The following is an 18,903-nucleotide window of genomic DNA, read 5'->3' on the forward strand; positions in this document are numbered from 1 at the left end:
TGCATGTGTGTTGCTGTTCTTGTTGGTTATCACCTACAAGCTGAGCAGCTTAAAAAGTCCTTGGTTACCCCACCCACGAGAACACAAAATTCAGAACGCTGGGAGAGCAAGTTCTACTGCAGTCAAAACAAATAAAGACGGAATGGGCAAGGTAGATTTTGCCTTGTTCACTACTGTAGGTAACTTGTGACGTGCCACATTCCACACTGGCAGAAACTGTTTGGTTAGCATTAACTGAAGCCAACAGAAAAGTACCAACTATCCAAGGTTTCCTTCTCGCCCCTTCCTCTCAAAATTCTGACTCACAGAAAATCTGGCAGGGCAGAGAGACACTGCGAAATGCCACAGTGAAAGCAGTTCTAACTCTCAGCTGTGTATCAGACTTGGCCTGTGCCTCTGGTTTCAACTGTGGAGCAGCGAGGCTCTGTTTAGAAGCAGCAGAGGCCCACAGCACAGTGATGGAATCCTGCCTGGCTTAGGCAGGAGTTGGGTTATTTTCATTTACAAATGGGGGATATTTTGAAAAGTCTCCTCCTCCTCCTAAACCACAGCTGGGACAGAGGGAGTGGCACAGTGAAGCATGATTCAAAATACAGAACTCAGGAGATACACAGATATAAACTTTATACAATTTTAAATGGTTTCTACTAACATCTTTAAGTCTCTTCATTCTAAAGAAGATGGTAAAAGATCATTACGCAAGAGTATTTACATGTATACAGACACCGTGGTGATATGCAGCCTATACAGAAAGCACAGGGCTCGGTTAAGCGTCTGCCTTAGGCTCAGCTCAGGTCGTGGTCCTGGGATAGAGCCCCACATTGGGCTCCTTGCTCAGAGGAGTGTCTGCTCGCCCACTGTACTCCCCCCAGCCCCCGCTCTTGCATGCATGCTCAGCTCACTCTCTCTCATGCTCTCAAATAAATAAAATCTTAAAAAAAAAAAGACAAGTACAGCATAAACAATAATCAAGGTAGGCCCACTTATCTTATAAAATGATCTTTCACACTTTTGGATATATCGTACAGCTAATAATTTCTCCTCTTTTTTCTGCCTGCCCTTTCCCTCCCTCATACTTGGAAATCCTTTTACCTCCAGAAAATTTGTTGAACCTGTATGAAACAAAGATGAATACTTCCTGGGCCTCAAACCTTACATTCAATACAAACAGGAGCTATGCAGGAAATGGAAAAGGGAAAAATAAGAACATTACCACCTGGAATTATAGCTATAGCTGACTTCTGCTCTTCTGTTCTTCAGTTTCAATATTCTTTCTACAGTTAAGTAAATTCAGGGAGGAGGTCACTGACAATATGCTTTCATGGGTTTTAAAAATGAGACAGGACCCAGAAAAATGAATTTAAGAATTGGAGACTCTGACGGTCAAATTCTAGAAAGCTTTTGGTATTAAAGACCAATAACCTTTAAAAAGTGGCAGCCAGGGTTCTAGACCCTGCTGGGAAGACAGAAATCCCAGTATAAGTGAGGGTGTGGTAAGTGTAAAGGGAGACTGTGCCAAATCCCGGGAATAAAAACAGTGAACTGCGACCGCGAGAAGGGGGACAGTTATGCGCTGGCTACAGCAGCCCATCTCTCTAGCCTTTCTTGACACCGGTGACAACTTGCTAAGTAGAAACACCGAGAGCCACTCTACCAATGTTCTATAAAGAAACCCTGAACGGCTCGTTTTACACACAATACTCCACCAACTGCTGCACGTTTGTTCTGTGCTTCGACTGAGAGGGAGACAGATCCCCCCTGTATCTCCCTCACCCCCACAGGGGGTCCTGTGACACACAGTGGGTTCCAATGCAATGCTGAGTTAATCATACATTTTTTTTTAAAAAAGATTTTATTTATTTGACAGAGAGAGATCACAAGTAGGCAGAGAGAGAGAGGATAAGCAGGCTCCCTGCTGAGCAGAGAGCCCGATGTGGGACTTGATCCCAGAACCCTGAGATCATGACCTGAGCCGAAGGCAGCGGCTTAACCCACTGAGCCACCCAGGCGCCCTAATCATACATTTTTATCAGAGAAAAGGCTACACTGAGCAGGAAGCTACAACTGCAAACTTCTTCCCCATCTGTTCCCCAATATGCCTCAATCAGTCTCTCTCTTTCTGTTTCGTTACCATTTTTGCAAAAACGAAGACCAAGATAAGGAGCTATTATAAAGAGATGGCAAGAATTTCCTATGTAACAGATACTCATAACAAAAGAAAGAGCAATTTTAGCCATTAAAAGTTAGTAGCAATGTATCTGCAAGAAAGTTTGTGATCTCTGGAAAGACAGGGCTTTTTAAAAGATTTTATTTATTTATTTGACAAAAGAGATCACAAGTAGGCAGAGAGGCAGGCAGAGAGAGAGGGGGAGGCAGGCTCCCTGCTGAGCAGAGAGCCCGATGTGGGGCTCGATCCCAGGACCCTGGGATCATGACCTGAGCCAAAGGCAGAGGGTTTAACCCACTGAGCCACCCAGGCGCCCCAGGGCTCTAGAATTTTAAGGAAAACACCACTGCCCTCTCTGTAACAATGCAACATCCAAGAACAGTGTCCATAGATACACAATACAGTCCTGCCGCTGTAGTATGAGGCACTGTCTTTAGTTGATAAAAATAAGAATGATCACTATGTGTAGCTCAGACTATCTCTATAAAGATACTAAAAAACATAGTGGGGGGACAAACACTTGGCCACAAAGAAGATGCACTTGGCCTGGGGTTTAAGGAGGATGGTTTCTCCAACCTTGATCCAGAAATTGCTTAAAATGACAGTTGAAAGCCTTTGAAATGCAGGCAGGCCTGGTGGCTTTTCCCCTATTCTCCAATAGAGAATGGGTCCAGAACACTAGTTAACAAGCCTGTATACTGCTGTGAACAGCAACTACAAGCGAAGGGGCATCAGTAAAGAGGGGAGGACTCAACTCAGCCTCTAGGACCCCACAAAAGAGGATGTCTTGTTGTGAGGGAACACCTTGGGTTACACAGTTTGAAGGAAGGAGAGGGAAAGCAAGAACAAACCGAACAATCTAAGTCTTCCTTAGATGATCTCTACTATCATCAACCAGTCCAAGTTTTCAGGCATTTCCCAGAAAGTAGCTGGAATCTGGGATTGAGGGATAATTATAATAATTTTCAGGCCATTTCCCAGAAAGTAGCTGGAAACTGGGACTGAGGGACTTTAAAAAATAGATAACTGCCAGGCCTGGCCCTCTGCCCACGCTTTGGATAGGCACTGGTGCTCCTGCCCCTGGGATTACCAGGAGCTGGAAGCCCTGAGCCATAGAAGTAACATGCGAAGGCGTGTGGGAGCGCTCCCCCAGCAGGTCTGCAGTCACCTGGCCTGGTGCAGACAAACAACACACCTCGTTCCCAAATGCAAACAATTTAAGGTAAACCATTTTTCTCAGTCAAGGAGGAAGTATGGAAATTTTTGTAGCAGATCTATAAAGGAACCTGCTGTCAACCCCCCACCTCCCCTTCTAGTTGTCATCTTGTTTTACTGAGATTGAAGGACGGCATGACAAAGCTGGAGGGATGGAAAAGGACACGATTACATTAAAACAAACAGAAAAATAAACCAGAGGTATCCAAAGCACTTGTAAAAAGTAAGTTTGAAACGTATTCCCATTGTTTAAGTGTACAGTAAATGCATTCCTAAAGTTCTTTGGAAAAGGAATCACTTGAAATGTGCCCGAGAGACTGGCAATCTTAATACACACTGCTAGGAACGTATCTGTACAGAATCTCATCAGAGAATTTACCGCAAAATCACTTTCTGGAGCCATGGCATACACAAATCCGTAGAGTGCACGTGAACAGAAACAGACACACAGGAGACGAAGGGGCTGGCAAAGGGACTTCGCAAGAGGTGGGACAGGAGATAACCATCTGCACAGGTGATCTAGCCTAGTTACCGGTCTGAGGCCCAGGTGAGCTAGGTACACGTGTCCTCTTTGGAACCTAAAAAGTTTCCTCCACCCCGCAAAATAAAAACTGCTTTTCTTTCCTATTTAGCCAACTCTGCCAGTTCTAAGCCCGTCCCTCTCGTCTCTCCTCTCCAGGGCCTGCAGGCCTGCAGCCGCCGCTCACAGCCACAGGTGGGGGAGATGGCCCGGAGCTGGTGTGGATCTCCGTGGAGGTGGGAAGGTGTGCCAGAAAGCCCCGCAGCCCCTGACGTGGAGACAGAAAGCTAACCCTGGCCTCCTCTTTAGGAGCACACCTCCTGGCAAAGTGAAAACCACATAAGACTCCTCTGAAGAGAGGGAGACAGGCGCAGGATAGGGGGCGGTGGGGGGCTAAGGGGGTGGTGGTGGTGTGTGTGTATGTGTGTGTGTGTGTGTATGGCTAAAAGCACGAATGGCCTTCCTATACTTTAGGAAGTATACCTGTAGCGCCACACTAAGGTTCCCAGGGCAGGGGGACAGAGAGGAGATGGGGGGGGGCCTAAGGTCACACTGCCGAGTGTCGCAGGTCTAGCTGCCCTAAACTCTCTGCCTGCTCTGTGGATGAAGGAAAAGGCTTAACAAAGAAATGGCCCCTTGAATGCAGAGAACTTCACTTTCTTTTATTCAGTTTAGATATTTTTCCCCTCACCTTTTGTCTTTTTGTGATGAGAGAAAGGTACCTGAGGGCAATTAGGGATCACAAAGAGGACCCCGAGACTGCTTGCTCAAGGAGCCACGTTCCCAGGATTGAGGTAGTGTCTTAAGGACCTCACTGTGCCTCAAACCCTGGCTCAGTGACTTAGTTCAGTGCTGAAGGTATTGAAATGAGTAAGTGCTTACAGACAATTTCAGCAGCACAGGTGACCATCGTCTACCACAGCACTGGTTAGCTTTTCCAGCTAGTGACACCAGCACACAGGTCATTAAAAATGTCTGACCCCAAGGACGATACGGTATCTGTCAAGTGCAGTGCTAAGTTACCAAGCAGCTGGTCTATGTACGTGTTTGTGGGCTCAGTAGAGCAGAGACCTGTACAAAAAAATCTTCTGAAAGGTTTTGTGTTTTTTTTTTTAAGTATTGCAGTAGACATTAAAAAAAATCAGATCTTTTGGGGAACTTCAAATGTATTTTTTGCCTCAGTGTTATTTTTATTACCATCATTTTTTCATTGCTTAGAATTTTTAAAAGATTTCATTTTGGCCCTGGGTAGGTAAAAGGAAATTGCACTGCAAAATTTTAGGGTTTTAGTTGTGCTTCACCAGCACAGGTGACATCATCACGGAGATAGGTCTTTGGCAGTAACTTTCCAGATGCTTTTGGGAGTTTTGGGGAGAGCTGCAAAAAACAGAAGGAAAAAAACCCCACAACTATCAGAGGCAGGTGAAACCACAGTGTCATGGGCTCCTGAACAGCATGGTCACCAGATGTGGGAATTACTTTCCAACAGTGCACTTAAAGACCAAGTATTCTCATTGTCTGCTGGAATTTAAGTCAGAGGACAGCTTGCCTCCCTCATCCCTTTTGGAAAGGGCAAAACTTTTGATCCTCATCAAACTGTAGGAGAAAATGAAGCTGTACTTCTTATTCATTTGCTAAAAACGATAGCAGACCTGATCACAAATGAAATGGATCCCAACCTAAAGAACTTCAGTGTCAACTGTTCCATTTATAGAATATTGATACTCGAAAGGTAACTAGTTGTTCCAATTAATTCCAAAACAATCACTAAAAAGTACAGAATTCTGAAAGGCTAATTAATAAGTAGAAGTGACACACGATTGCATGGAAGGCACGGAAAATTAAATTTAAGGCTTGAGTATTTCCCCATGCACAAAGCACCTGCTCCTCTCCAAAGTACCGCTGACGGCCCTCTAAGCCCTCAGTTACCTACACCATCGATGACGACTTTCTCCATTCCCAGTGGAACTGCTTTTTTGATTTTTTGGTCTCACGTTTTCCCTAACGGCTATTCCCAGGTTTTATGCCCTAAGACGCTGCAGCAATGATGGATTTTTGGCCATAGTTTGTCTTATAACTTCATAATTGTGTAACTTTCTACCGCAACTTATAGCCAGCACATATTTTAACATACAGATAGGAAAAATCATTTACATACTTATAAAAACCAGTGGAGGAAAGGTTTATATGAGATGTAGGATTTGGAAAGACAAAGCCTGGGCTTTTACTGGGAGCTGAAGTGTAAACATTTTTGAGTTCCCCTAGATGTCTGGACTAATGTAACAGACTTCTTTGTTTTGAGCAACGACTTCTAATCTTAGATTTGTGAGACCCCTGGGTGTCTCTAGGTATCTCTGGAGGTGCTATAAAATTACCTCCTCAAAATGCCAAGTAAAATAATTCAAATTCACTTAAAAAACATGCCACCCATGTTTGGAGGCAAGGGAGGGTGTTCTGGAATCAAAAGAACAGTCATAAATATTACTAAAGCTTGATCCTTGTCAATTACATTTTAGTCTAAACCAACTGATGAATAAAGGAAATTGAGCAAGATGAAACAGTTCTGTGTGATTTTTGTGATTAGGGGAGACTGGGAAGAAGCTGATTACTTGGGACAGTCTTTCTTGTGGAAAACCTTTTCTGACCTCTACATTTACTTACTAATGCCTGAATTAGTACTCACTGGCAACTGGGAACCTTGTTCCTAGCTCTTCACCCATTTGCACTGACACTGGCACCTTAAAGTTGATTTAAATAAACTCTATTAGGTATCCGTTTCTTTAAAACAAACAAACATACAAACAAACAAGAATACAGACAGGCAGGGTTAGCTGCACTTACTTTTGTCAGTCTCTCCCCCCCCCCCCCCCCCGCTTCTTCATTAAATTGTTTTCCTGAGATTACATACACATTATATATCATTGCTCCACAATACCCAATTCTAAAATTGCTTAGTCATGACAAGGTTAATAACAAAAATACTCTGGGTTTGCCACTAGGAAGCTGGCCTATAGCCATTATATTTTTACTACAGTTTCCAAATTTCCAATAAATTATGTTTCCTGACGGGCCATTGCCCCAGGTTTCAGAGCTTTCTCAGAACACCCAAGTGAGTCATCTGAAAAGTCAGAATATGGATTTAGAAACCAAAGTGACAAGAATCACACTCAAAAAAGACACCACAAAAAAAAAAAAAAAAAAAAAGTATGCATTTTCCCCTTAAACCAACCTATCTTTCCATAGAAACTCAACTTGTATTTTTTAAATTTTTCTTATCACTGCTTAAACTTAGACCCACATTTTACATAAGCCCTAAGATTCCAGTGAGAAATCCTTTACAAAAATTTTCATTTAATCCTCCATTCACCCTGTTAACTGCTTGCCAAAAACAAGAAAAAGTTCCTTTTAAACTAGGTCTTCTGTATCATACTTCAAGAATTGTCCAAAGGGGAAAAAAAAATTGTCTTAAGAATCAAACACCTTCAAGTTACAAGTCAGAAAGAAAAAAAGTATACTTACTTTATTTGTAGCAGTAGCACTGGATCCAGGGACCACAGGCACATTCGTCACTTGAACTGAAAGATAATTATTATCTATGAGTGGCCAGGCTCCTTCCACTTTGCACGTCTGAAAGTGATCCTTGAAAGTTCTAAGATGAGGATCTCCGAACAAGCCACAAAAAAGGTAAACAGGAGGGTTCAGATCCCCTCCCCCGTGTTCTCTGGCTCCTGCGTGGCTGTGATAGTTACAAGGATCATGGGTCACTTCAGGGTTGGTAGAGGATGTGGGTCCGTCCTTAGAACAATTCCTCTGGCTCATGAGGTCACTGATACCCAACACAGCAGAATGGTATACCAGGTTACCACGGCAGGCTTTTGAAGTTCGCTGGGTGCAGCCAGCATAGGCACGCAGAGCCTTGCAAAACTCAGAGTCAAAGCCGTCAATGGCAGAGTTCAGGTGCGAAGTCAGGGCCACAAAGTCCGTGGTACATTTCTGGATTCGACATTGGGCCGGCTGTTGGCAGTCACCTATGAGAAAGAAGATAAGACCCAACATTTTTTTGAATGCTTTGCAACTTCCTGGGCTTCATGAGAAAATGACATCCTCCTTTGGAAACTGTTCTATATCGTACCCTCCTATTTTAAGGCCTTCAGAAATAGGGTTGCATTGTGCTTCCACGTGTCTCAGCCACTGGGAGAAAAACTGCATGCAATTAGTTACCTTAAAACTTGAAATCATGAGCTGCTGTGAGTGAACAAACACGAGTCTGGCCCAGTATTCTTACATGAAAATTATAAGGGAATGGCTATTGTTTACAGATTTTGAAAAAGATTCCTTTGCTCTAAGGCCAAGCCAAAGATGTGAACCTTTGTTTTGATTTTGGAAAGGGCGTAAGTCATTTGCTTTGGAAAGCACAGCGTCTATGCACAAAACCACAATTAAGGCTCCACGCCTCAGGTTGGGACCCCTAAATTATAGCATGATTAGTTAAAACCCCTTTACCTGACTCTAGTACAGCTATAGGGTAACAAGAAAAAATCCAGGTACTAAGTTATTCTGTATTTCCTTAGGGGTGTTTATTAAGGAACTGAACATAAACTGACAATCTCCTGGATGCTCTGAAATCTCTGTTCTCTTAAAAAGACAGAGTGACTCATTGGATCAAGCTGTGTATTTACTTCTCCCTTAACATCCATCACTACTGGATCCCAGGTCACAAGTAGGTCATCAGGAAAGGTACACTAAATCAAAAAGAACACCAGATTGAAATCATACTGCAAGGACAGTTGATTCCACTGACTGTTTTATTAGAAAGAGAACCAGGGGGGAGCCTGAGTGGCTCAGTGGGTTACAGCCTCTGCCTTAGGCTCAAGTCATGATCCCAGAGTCCTGGGATCCAGTCACACATCTGGGCGCTCTGCTCAGCAGGGAGCCTGCTTCCTCCTCTCTCTCTCTCTCTCTCTCTCTGCCTACTTGTGATCGCTGTCTGTCAAATAAATAAATAAAATCTAAAAAGAAAGAGAACCAGGGAACTACAGCACACAGAATTCTTAGAGTATATATAAATGACTTCTTTCCTTAAGTCAACAGTTCAGATACACCTAAGGATTAAAGCAAAGCTAAAATAATTAAAAAAAAAAAAAAACCCAACTCCAACTGCCTTATTTTTTTAAAAAGCCAATTTTCAAATTATGTTTTGCCACTAGGTACTCATATAAAAAAATTAAGAGGCGCCTGGGTGGCTCAGCTGGTTGAACACCAAACTCTTGATTTCAGCTCAGGTGAGAATCTCATCATCTTGGGATTGAGTCCCATACCCAGCTCACTGTGAAGTCTGCTAGTCCCTCTTCCTCTGCTCCTCCTGCCTGCCTTCCCCCACCACCCCTGCCCTACCACATGCACACCCTCTCTCAAAAAACTCTTTTTTTTAAAATTAAAAACCTCTCAAAGCATAAAAAGATACAAAAATTGCCAATACTAGGTCAGTTGTGTGTGCCAGTTTTATATTCTGACCCATAAACTGGGAATGCTAGAATTACTGAAAAGGAAAATACTTTTCCTAAACATCCACCTCAAGTTTTATAGAAACTAATTTTAACACGTACTTTGTGTTAAACATTCTTTTTAGGTCTCTAAACTGGAGTAACTTTCCATACTTTCAAGTCTCAGACTCCTCAGCTCAGAAATGAGAGGAGGTTGTTTTTGTGATTTGCTCCAGGCATAAAATATTTTATAATTCTTATTCAAGGTGATGGGGAAAAAAGAATATATGTTAAATATGTAATTATTTTAAGACATGGGGATAAATTTCAGGATAGTATCAAGATTTAAAACTTCAGCTGATGAAGACTTAAAATTAACCCTAGTATCATTTTAGAAAAATACTTTATAATCTTTCCAGTATTAAGGTGCTTTTAAACCTGAATGGAATAACCTGTAATCTCTGTTTCTGGCTTGAGTTAAGCAGAAAAGACTGGGGGATGACAACCCCTCAAGCCACCTCTCCCACTGTTTTTACATTTCAAAGACCAAGAAGGGAAAAATGTAGTCTAGATTGGGCTCTAATGTGAGTTTAAAAAAAAAAAAAAAAATTACTGTTTTGGGGCTATGGACTTACAGCTATCACTAAATCCCATTAAAAAAAAAAATCACAAAAACACCTTCATATGTTTGGCCTATCTCATGTTGGCTCATTCTAGAGTTGACAAAAGCAGCTCCTATATTTACAGAATTTCTCTCTCCAAAGTAGATCAAGTCCTTTTCAACCGTTTGACTTAAAAAACCAACCAACAACCTCAAAGGCATTAGAGCCATTTTACATATTGGAACAATCAAGACAAAGGGATATTAAAAGCCTTGTCGTGGCTGGATCATAAATAGCTAGAACAAAGTCCAGGATAAAGTGCCTTTCCTCAAATCTTTTCCTTCCTCAGGTCACAGATGCTCTAAATTCCTGATTCTCACAACAATAGCTGACAACTTAAAAAAAGACAACTCTTCTACCAATTATTTTTTTTTTTCTTCTTAAATAAGATTTCACAGCAAGCAGAAAGCAAGGAAATAAAAACTGGGCCAAGATCAGTGAGTAAAGAACAGCTCCTAGACTATGAATAAATGACAGGACGGGAACTTTCCGCTAAACTTGCAATGCCTATTTGTTCTTTTTATGGTCTATAAAATCCTTCCGAGCATACATTTACTTATAATTATTTTAAATAGTCATAAAATATCCAAAGTAAGAAGAGCATGAGATGCAGATGTAACTGTTCGGAAGAGAAGTACGATATAGACTCCCACCTCCTTTGCCTTCCTTATCCTCCTCCCCTCTCCCTTTTTCCCAGCAGGCAGGTGCCAGTTCTTTTGAGAAATGTCACATCAAATAGAACTCCTTGTGTTCTTTTGCGTGGGATGAGGTTTCCAACAGCCTTTTCAAATAGAGATGATGGGAAAAGAGGAGGACTAACTAGAGAGTGCATCTGGGTCAGCAGTTTCGGCCCATCACAGGCTCCTGTATAATGACTAATTCGCAGCATACACCCAGAAATATCCAGGCTTCATGAATTTATAATGACAGCGCACACTTTGCCTGTTGCAGGCGGTAAAGTAAGCTTCCTGTCAAGATGCCAAGACAATGCAGAGCAGAAACAATCTCAAGGATGTAGCCAACAAAGCCATGAAGAGTATGAGTAAGCAAGTAACTCCTATATTGCATCTCCATTCAGGAATTGTAGAGATTTGCTTAGAGTGGATGTGGGGGAGGGGGGATGAAAGGACTTTTTTTTATTTCTTAGGGCAGAAAACAAACTCTGCTGTTACAGATGTCTCCATTTTTCAAGTCAGATGATCAATGATTGGTGTGATAGTGTTTTCATTCCAGTTAATGAAAGTGCTAAAGGATTTGTGGGTCTACAGCTTTCGTTAATGATTCAAAGACCTCACCATTCAAGACCATTTCCTTGAGGCCAGGACTGCACGAGTGAATTTGCTGCACAATCACCAGTTTATAATAAAAGAAATAAGATATGCTGAAGCTGAATTAAGTGAAACGCAGGGCCATATGGGGTGCCGAGGCAAATTATACGGATCCAGGCATAAAACATATGGTAGCCCATCTGCAAAGAGCACTCCACTAGGCTCTCTGAAGAGAAAACAATCTTTGCATTTCAATACCAACACTCTTCAAAGAAATCTTTCAATAATGGAGCCTTTTTTTTTTTTTCCCCCTGTAACCAAATTAATCATTCCACCCCAACAAGTTGTCCACAGGTATCACTCACCACGGAAACTCTAGGTAGAACCCAATGGTGACTTTAGTGAAGACCCAGGAAGATACTGAGAGGAGTTTCACATCCCAAGTTCTTGAAATAAGGCGGCTCACATTAAACATTGTAACAACTTCAGTTTTTCATTACTGGCCAGAAAAGAAGTTTTCAAGGACCACATTCCAATTTTGTCTTAGAACCCTCTGACAAGGAAGGGAAACAATATCCAAGCAGTCATGAGGGACACACAGTCCTAAAGAATACTTCAATTTCCATTACAAGAAACATACACTTTGACATTAAGAAGACAGATTCTTCACACAAAATGCTCCTGAATGTAGCTTTTGACACACGATTAAAAATTTCCATGTGACTGTAAACAGATTGACCTTACTAAGATTCTAAAGTCACTCATTTAAAACCTTAATCGCGGTAAGGTTTATCACTTACTCTCACTTACTTAATCACTTACTATCCCACCCTATGTTTCCCCAAGTGAGTGTTAAAACGCAGCTGTTCCATCACAATGCAAAGTTCCGAAACGTAAATTAAGTCTCCTCAAATGCCACATTTTTTCCCCCATGACTTAGAAGACCTCCCAGATTTTTAGCAAGGCTGCTATGACTTAATAAATAAATACTACTCCACACAGTTGGGTGGCATTACAGTTCAGGATTCTCCAGATCAGAGAGCCGTTGAGACTGTGGTCATAAAAATACAAGACAAAAAAAAAAAAAAAAAAAGTCTCGAAGAAAAACTTATCTCATGCTCTAGTTGTTCTCAAAACAGAATTTATCTTTCAGCCTGACACTGAATAAATTCTTGAGACAAACTCCTCGGCGTGGTCCTTACTTAGAAAGAAGGTCCTAGATATCCCCACCCCAGGCTTTCTTGAGATACAACGCACACAGAACATTGGGTCAATGCAACTTATTTCACAAGAAAAATAAGTACCACCTGCGAGAAGGCTCGTCTGCCGGCCTACCTCGGGAGGACCAGACAACTCACTCCTGCTTCCACGGGGGGGGCGCCGGCCTCCAGAAAGCCGTGTGCGATCTGTCAACCCCCTCCTGGAACCCGAAAACACGCGGCGAGCCACAAAGCACGAGTTTCCCCCCAAGAGGGTGAAAGCGGAATTAAAAGCAGCTTTCGCAAATACGAAAGAAATTCCTCGGTGAAAGACGTTTAAGTTACTTCGAGATTCACCCCCCGCCCCCGGTTTTCCAATTCCGCTGGGAATCTCTACACGTGGGGCCATTTCTCCCCCTCACGGCCAACCCCAACTCCAGAGCAGCAGCACAAGGCTCGCCATCTCCCCTCGAAGGGGGCGGCGGCGGAAACCTGATCCCAGCCGGACTTTCAGTAAACACCGAGACCGTGAGCAATAAAGCACCCGGAACATTTGTCCCGGGGGCGCAGCCCCCGCCGCCCCCGCGCTCTAAATCTTTGATAAGCGGCTGTTGGGAAGGAGATTTACCAACGGTCCCAGTCGAAGGCGGGGAAACCGGAGGGAGGGAAAAGGAGGGAGGGAAAGAGGCCTCTCCACTGCGCCCTGGGCGCGCCGCTCGACCCCGCGGGTGTGCTCCTGCCGCCGCGCCCCGAGCCCGGCAAAGGTGCAGGTCTGGAGCCCGGGAGGCCTCTCCCGTCTCGCCACGCCACGCCGCCCTTCTGCCCCAACGTGTGCCTTCGGGACCGGGGTGTTTGGGAACAAAGCACTCGGCCCCGGGCTGGCTCCCCTCGCGCGCGCGCCTCATACCTGCGTGGAGCAGCCCGAGGCTGAGCAGTAGCAGCAGCAGCAACGCTAGGGGCGGCGGGCAGAGCTGGGGGCGGCGGCGCTGCTCAGCCCCGGCGGCGGCAGCGGAGGCGGCGGCAGCGGCGCAGGAAGGTGCTGCTCTCAAGCCCATGCCCGTCCATGCAGGTCTCGTGGGCTCCGGCGAGGGCGGCGGCGCGGGCGCCGTGTCGGGTTCGTGGCCGTGGCCGTGGCTGCGGCATGGACTGGGGGACGCTCCTCGCTTCCTCTTCTTCCTCCTTCAGGCCCGCGTCGGGTACGGGCCGCCGCCACCGCCGCAGCGAAAAGCGCGCCGCGGGCGGAGCGAGGCGGCGGCGGCGGCGGCAACGGGGCGCAGCGGCATCGCGGCGGACGGAGGCGGCGGGCGGGGCAGAGGGGGCGGGAGAAAAGACACAAAGACCGTGAGCTTAGCGCTGAGCCCGGCCCCAAAAGCGCGGGCGCCCGGGTCCCGGCCAGCGTGGGCTCAGCGGGCGTGGACCCACCGGAGGCGCGCCCAGCCCTAACGAGAAGCCGCTGGCATCCCGGATATCTGCGCGGCGGACCTGCGGTCAATCAATCTCAGCCCCGCACTGCCGCCCCGCCCTCCCTACATGCGCCAATCCACGTCGTCCCCACCCCTCCGGCCTAGCCCCTCCCTCCAACCCCATTGGCTGGAAGCGCGGGACCTCTGGGCCCAGCCCGCCACTCGCAGGGCCCAAAGCGCCCGCCCCCCGCACCTCCACCCGCCCTCAGCGTACTCATTGTAATTCGAGTTCTGCGTCCGCAGGGTGAGAGTCCGGTCCGCCGCGCCCGGGCTCAACCTCCCTCCTCCTCCCTCCGCTTCTCTCCCCTTTCCGCGATCTACTGTTTCCTCGTGCCCGACAGAAACTGCCGACGGCAACTCTCTTGTCGGCGTTAACAAAAGCACCCGCTTTTGACTTCCCCTTTAATTAATGTTGATCGGGTTTAACTTCCCCTGAAGGTTTTTTGGGTGTGTGTGTGTGTGTGTGTGTGTGTGTGTGTGTGTGTGTGTGTTCTAAATCACCCCCACTCTGTCCCTCCCGCTCCAGCCCCGGCTCCTGAGAGGAAGCGGGCGCTTTTACCCGGAGCCGTGCGGCAGGTCCCCTCGCAGCCAATCACATCTGCGGAACCGCGTTCCGAGCCTTTTCCGGACCTTCTGTAAAGCTAGCGCCCAGAGGCGTTGGAAATCCGAACGCGACCTGCGGTCCGGAACAGATCGGAAGGGCTGGGAAGGGACCCACCAGCTCCCGGAGGAATTCGCGGGCGGCTTGTGCGGGGCTCCGGCGTTATTGTTCCTCTGACGTTTCCCTTCCTGAAAGCAGCGGGGAGGAGTCTGCGAGTGGGCGAACTCCGACGTGTTCGGTTACAATGTAATTAGGTTAATGAGGATAGTGAGTTTTTAATGCAGTGTGGGGTAATTACGCCACCGTTTCTTGTTGCTCGGCGGCTTTTCCACGATTTTTCTTAGTCTATTAGCATAGTAATTCAATGGCAGGTCACTTTCTACTTTTGTCACTTGGATAGATCCAAAAACGAGGGGGAAAAGACCCGGTCGTGTGCCAGGAAAGAGGTTGCCAAATTTTGTCACAGGAAAGCATGTTGTGAGGTTGATGATAGGTTCCAATTTGTTATCAGTAGGTGCGAAGTGGTATCTAATCTAAAGAATGGCTTCAAAGACTAGGAGCTACTTCCACTGTCCTTGCCTTTGCCATTCCTCCGAGGGGCTCGGGGTTGCCGTTTTAAATTCACTTCTAGCCAAATTGCAGTTTGCAACCCTACCGGTTCACTACTCATAATCTCTAATTAGCAATTTCGTATCAACCACCGACACGTTAATACTCCACATGTAACAATGTGCTAATCAATGGACTAGGATAATTGAGGGCAACCCTTCGATCACTCCGGCTTACTCATTAGACACATTATGAACTGTACAAACCACTAGGTCCCTAATGAAGGATGTCTATCTATTTTTACTGTAACTTTTCATTACTTACCTATTACATACTATGATGACTCAAGTGGTAAACACACCTTTCACTGCCCAAGATATAATCCAAACCTTGTGTATATCCATAATATGCTTAATAATAGCTTCAGAGTTGCCTGGAGAAATGACTTTTCGCAGGCAGAGTTATCTGATAATGATTTTTAGATAGTATTGTGGAGTAAATACTATGAGACCAAAAATTTATTCTCTTGCAATTCTTACATGAAATACATGAACTGAAATTAGTGAAATGCTGGTAAACATCTTTTAAAATAAACCAAATCTGAGCAGTTTTTCAAAGTATTTTGCTAACAAAAACTAACAATAAGATGTTTCTTTTCCCTTAACCCAAGATTTAATTCGACCCTTATGAAAGAAGCATGCCACTTTATTGATCATCCTTCAAAACACATAACCAAAAGTTAAGATCAAATTCAGTTTAGGTGTTTTTTTTTCCGCTATCATTACTTTCACTGGTTTCTCCCCCTGCCACTTCTTCCCCACCTCCTTATACTGTTCCTTAAACACACAGTGCTCTAAATTATTTTATCAATAGAGGGCATCCTCGAGCCACTACAAATTCTTGTATAGAAATGGAACTGTATTTCAGAGGGAAAACTTCATTTTTTTCTAAGGTGCTTTATTGCTCATCTGTTGTAAAATTTGACAAGCCCAAGATTTATAAGGCTAACAATTCATTTTTTATTACCACATAAGTGTTCAGCCTGCTTGAGTAAAATGTTAATTTTCACAATTAAACCGCAAGGTGGTTCCTGTTTTCAAGTCTTTAGGTCAGTTGACATACTCGCAGGGTAAATTCGGACTGTTAGCAAGATCCCGAACGGGCTTGTAAAGCAAGAGCGTGGTGAATGGTCGCTTATAGCGCGCATCCATTCCTCCGGCTCGAATACCATAAGTTAAGCAGGATTTTAAGATTCTGTAAAGAAAAATCTGGGGATTTTCCTCCCATAAAGTCAATGACTTATAAAAGTCTTACATCTTAATCAGAAAAAAAAAAAAATCATGACGTGACAGCTTGCACAGCTCACACACCCACCCTATTTCTTGTTACTTGTACTCTTTCTCTCTTCATCTTTGCTTTCAGGAAGGAAAGATGAGACCAGAACAGCACAATTAGAGGACACAGCAAAGCATCCCATGGTATGAACGTGTAAGTACACAGAATTAAAACACATGCCAGCAACATGAATGGATTCTGAATAAGAATGAGAAGTTTCTTTTCCTGAACCTATTATACATGCTGTCTTAACTATTCCCCTGTTGATTTATCTCCAGACATCTAACACGAGGGGCTCACCTAGGACAGAGGAGCTAGGGAGCTGACCGCGTTAACGATTTGTGCTACCCATTCTAGAGTAAGCCCCCCACCCCACCCCCGCCCAGCTCTCTAGTCCCGGGTGACCGCAAAGCGGGGGCTGAAATAGCCCGGAGTCCGACAGCCCAGCAGCAAGCAGCTAGTGGATTGTACTTACATCATTCTTAACCCTTCCGATCCTGGAGGGGGCTTGACGGGATCAGGGGGCCCCCGAGCTCTGGAGCACGCAGGACCTGGGTGTGAGAGAAGACCCCAGAGCCTGGCGTGAGCGCTGCGCCCCCGGAAGGAGGGGGCCCGGGGCGTGAGTGGGGCTCATCACCCGAGAGTACACAGCCGGCGCCCACGATCCCTGCGGGCTCTGCAGCGGATCACACCGCTCAAAGCGGCAGGTGCAAAAAGCATTTGGGAACCGCTTGCCAGCGCGCGGAGGTAATGCGCTTCCTGTCCATTTATCTCAGGAAACCAGCGCAGCCTTCTCTTCCAAACAAAATTAACCTCTCATTAGCCAGCCACTGACTCCCAAGAAGACCTTAAAAGCTTTACCAGCTCGCTAATGTATTTAGGCTTTTCTTCCAGGCAAACGCGGCCGCGGTGGTGACTGTCATCAGCCCGGGGGGGGGGGGGTCCTCTGGGTTCCCCTGGGAGCCAACCGCTTACCTTCCTCCCCGCCCCCGTCCCCAGCCTCAAGTCTAGGAAACTCTGGCCAATCTGGATCCCAGTTTGTGGTACTCCGCAGACCCGACACGCCTGAACGGACTTCACACCACAAGTCGCCAAAACAAGTTCCCACTAGTTTCAAGAGCGCCCCTCATATCACAGACTCAGCTCGCCTATCTTCAAGAAATGGGGAAGGGTACCCTGGAGGTACTTCTATGGACAGCTGTCCCTGGGTCATAGGCACTGACTGTCCTTTACAGCGCCAGCCGTTTACGCAGCAGGGACAGGAAGCAATGATCCGAGGTACGGGGAGTAGTGTCAGCTAGGATCTAGCCGATTCCAGGAGTGGAGAATCAAATGTGGTTCTAGGTCTGCAAGAGAAGCCTTTTGGAGCGTTGGGGTGTTCTCACCCTGGCCCCCCGCCGTCCTGAGGCTGGCAGATTTATACCACACAGGTGGACCAAGACCTAAACAAAACAGTCCGGGCCTCTGCCTGCTGCTCGCCCCCCACGTCCCCCTTGGCCCACCGCAAACTTCGACAAAATAAACAACTCACCACAGGCATTCCCTTGTCTGCAGCGCGACGCTTGCCAGCTGGGAAAATAAGCCGCAAGCCACGCGGCGGGGGCGCAGAGGGAGGGCAGCGCGGCGCCCGCCTCTCTCCCCCAGGTGGGGGCAGCGATACCCGGGGGCAGGACGGAGGCTCCGCCTCGGGGGCCGCTTTCTCGCCTCCCTGACTGCTGAGTGAGCGCCGGGCGAGGGGCTGCGCCCTTCCAGTCAGCGCGATCTCTCGGCCACCCAGGGAAGGGGGCGGGGAGGCAAATCACTCAGTTCCCTCCCGCGTTCTCGAAGTGTCTTTCTCTCGCCTTAGGTCTCAAGACCAAGCCTAGGGGCCTTCACCCCACCCCCTCCAGCCCCACACCGCCCCCTGTAGGCACTACCCAGATCTTTCCGGCGCCGCTGAGGAGTGGCGGGGACCGGCGTCCCAGAGTCCCAGCCTCCGGGTCCCCGCTCCGCTCTCTCCATGCTCACCGCCTCCTTACCCCCAAGTCCCGCACAAAGAGGCCTTTCACTCTGCCAGCGCCACCCTCCGCGCCGCCCTCCACCCCGCCGCGTTGCCTTTGCCCACCAGCAGGACCAGCCGATTCCCGGTTGGTGATCGTGGCAGCCGTCTTGGGGCAGGCCGGCCACGGACGCGTGCAGGCTGTTCCCGCTCGGCGCCTTGGCAGAGGCACAGATTGGAGTCCCCCGCCCGCCTTTCCACGCCACACGGCACCAGCCGCCACAACATGCACCCCTTCTTCTACATAAATGATCGCTGAGGGTCTCCCGAGTGTCTATAAATGGTGGGTGTTTGTGGCGGGGCCCGGGAGGGGTTTGGCGTAGTGGCGGGCATGGTCTCTGGACTTTGGCTGAAATGAATCCAGCGACCTATCCTGTCCACCCAAGGTGCCAATGTGGATGTT

General features: G+C 46.7%; 1 protein-coding gene across 4 annotated transcripts in view; it reads right to left on the reverse strand.

Annotated features, from left to right (window-relative positions):
* Positions 1–18,696, reverse strand: part of RGMB (repulsive guidance molecule BMP co-receptor b) — a 30,305-nt gene extending 11,609 nt beyond the window's left edge. The window contains exons 1-4 of one of the 4 annotated variants that reach the window (XM_082723846.1): positions 18,567–18,696; positions 16,938–17,013; positions 13,422–13,693; positions 7,422–7,930 (exon numbers count right to left, since the gene is read on the reverse strand). In XM_082723846.1, the coding sequence (XP_082579972.1) occupies positions 7,422–7,930; positions 13,422–13,693; positions 16,938–16,942 (786 nt within the window). In that variant the 5' untranslated portion in view covers positions 16,943–17,013; positions 18,567–18,696. Of the gene's footprint in view, positions 1–7,421; positions 7,931–12,622; positions 12,988–13,421; positions 13,694–16,937; positions 17,014–17,993; positions 18,326–18,480; positions 18,499–18,566 lie in introns of those variants that run through there. The other 3 variants (XM_082723847.1, XM_082723848.1, XM_082723845.1) reach the window with 3 other exon arrangements.
* Between the last annotated feature and the right edge of the window lie 207 nt (positions 18,697–18,903).

Source organism: Mustela nivalis, assembly GCF_964662115.1.
Source record: "Mustela nivalis genome assembly, chromosome: 3".
Taxonomy (NCBI): Eukaryota; Metazoa; Chordata; class Mammalia; order Carnivora; family Mustelidae; genus Mustela; species Mustela nivalis.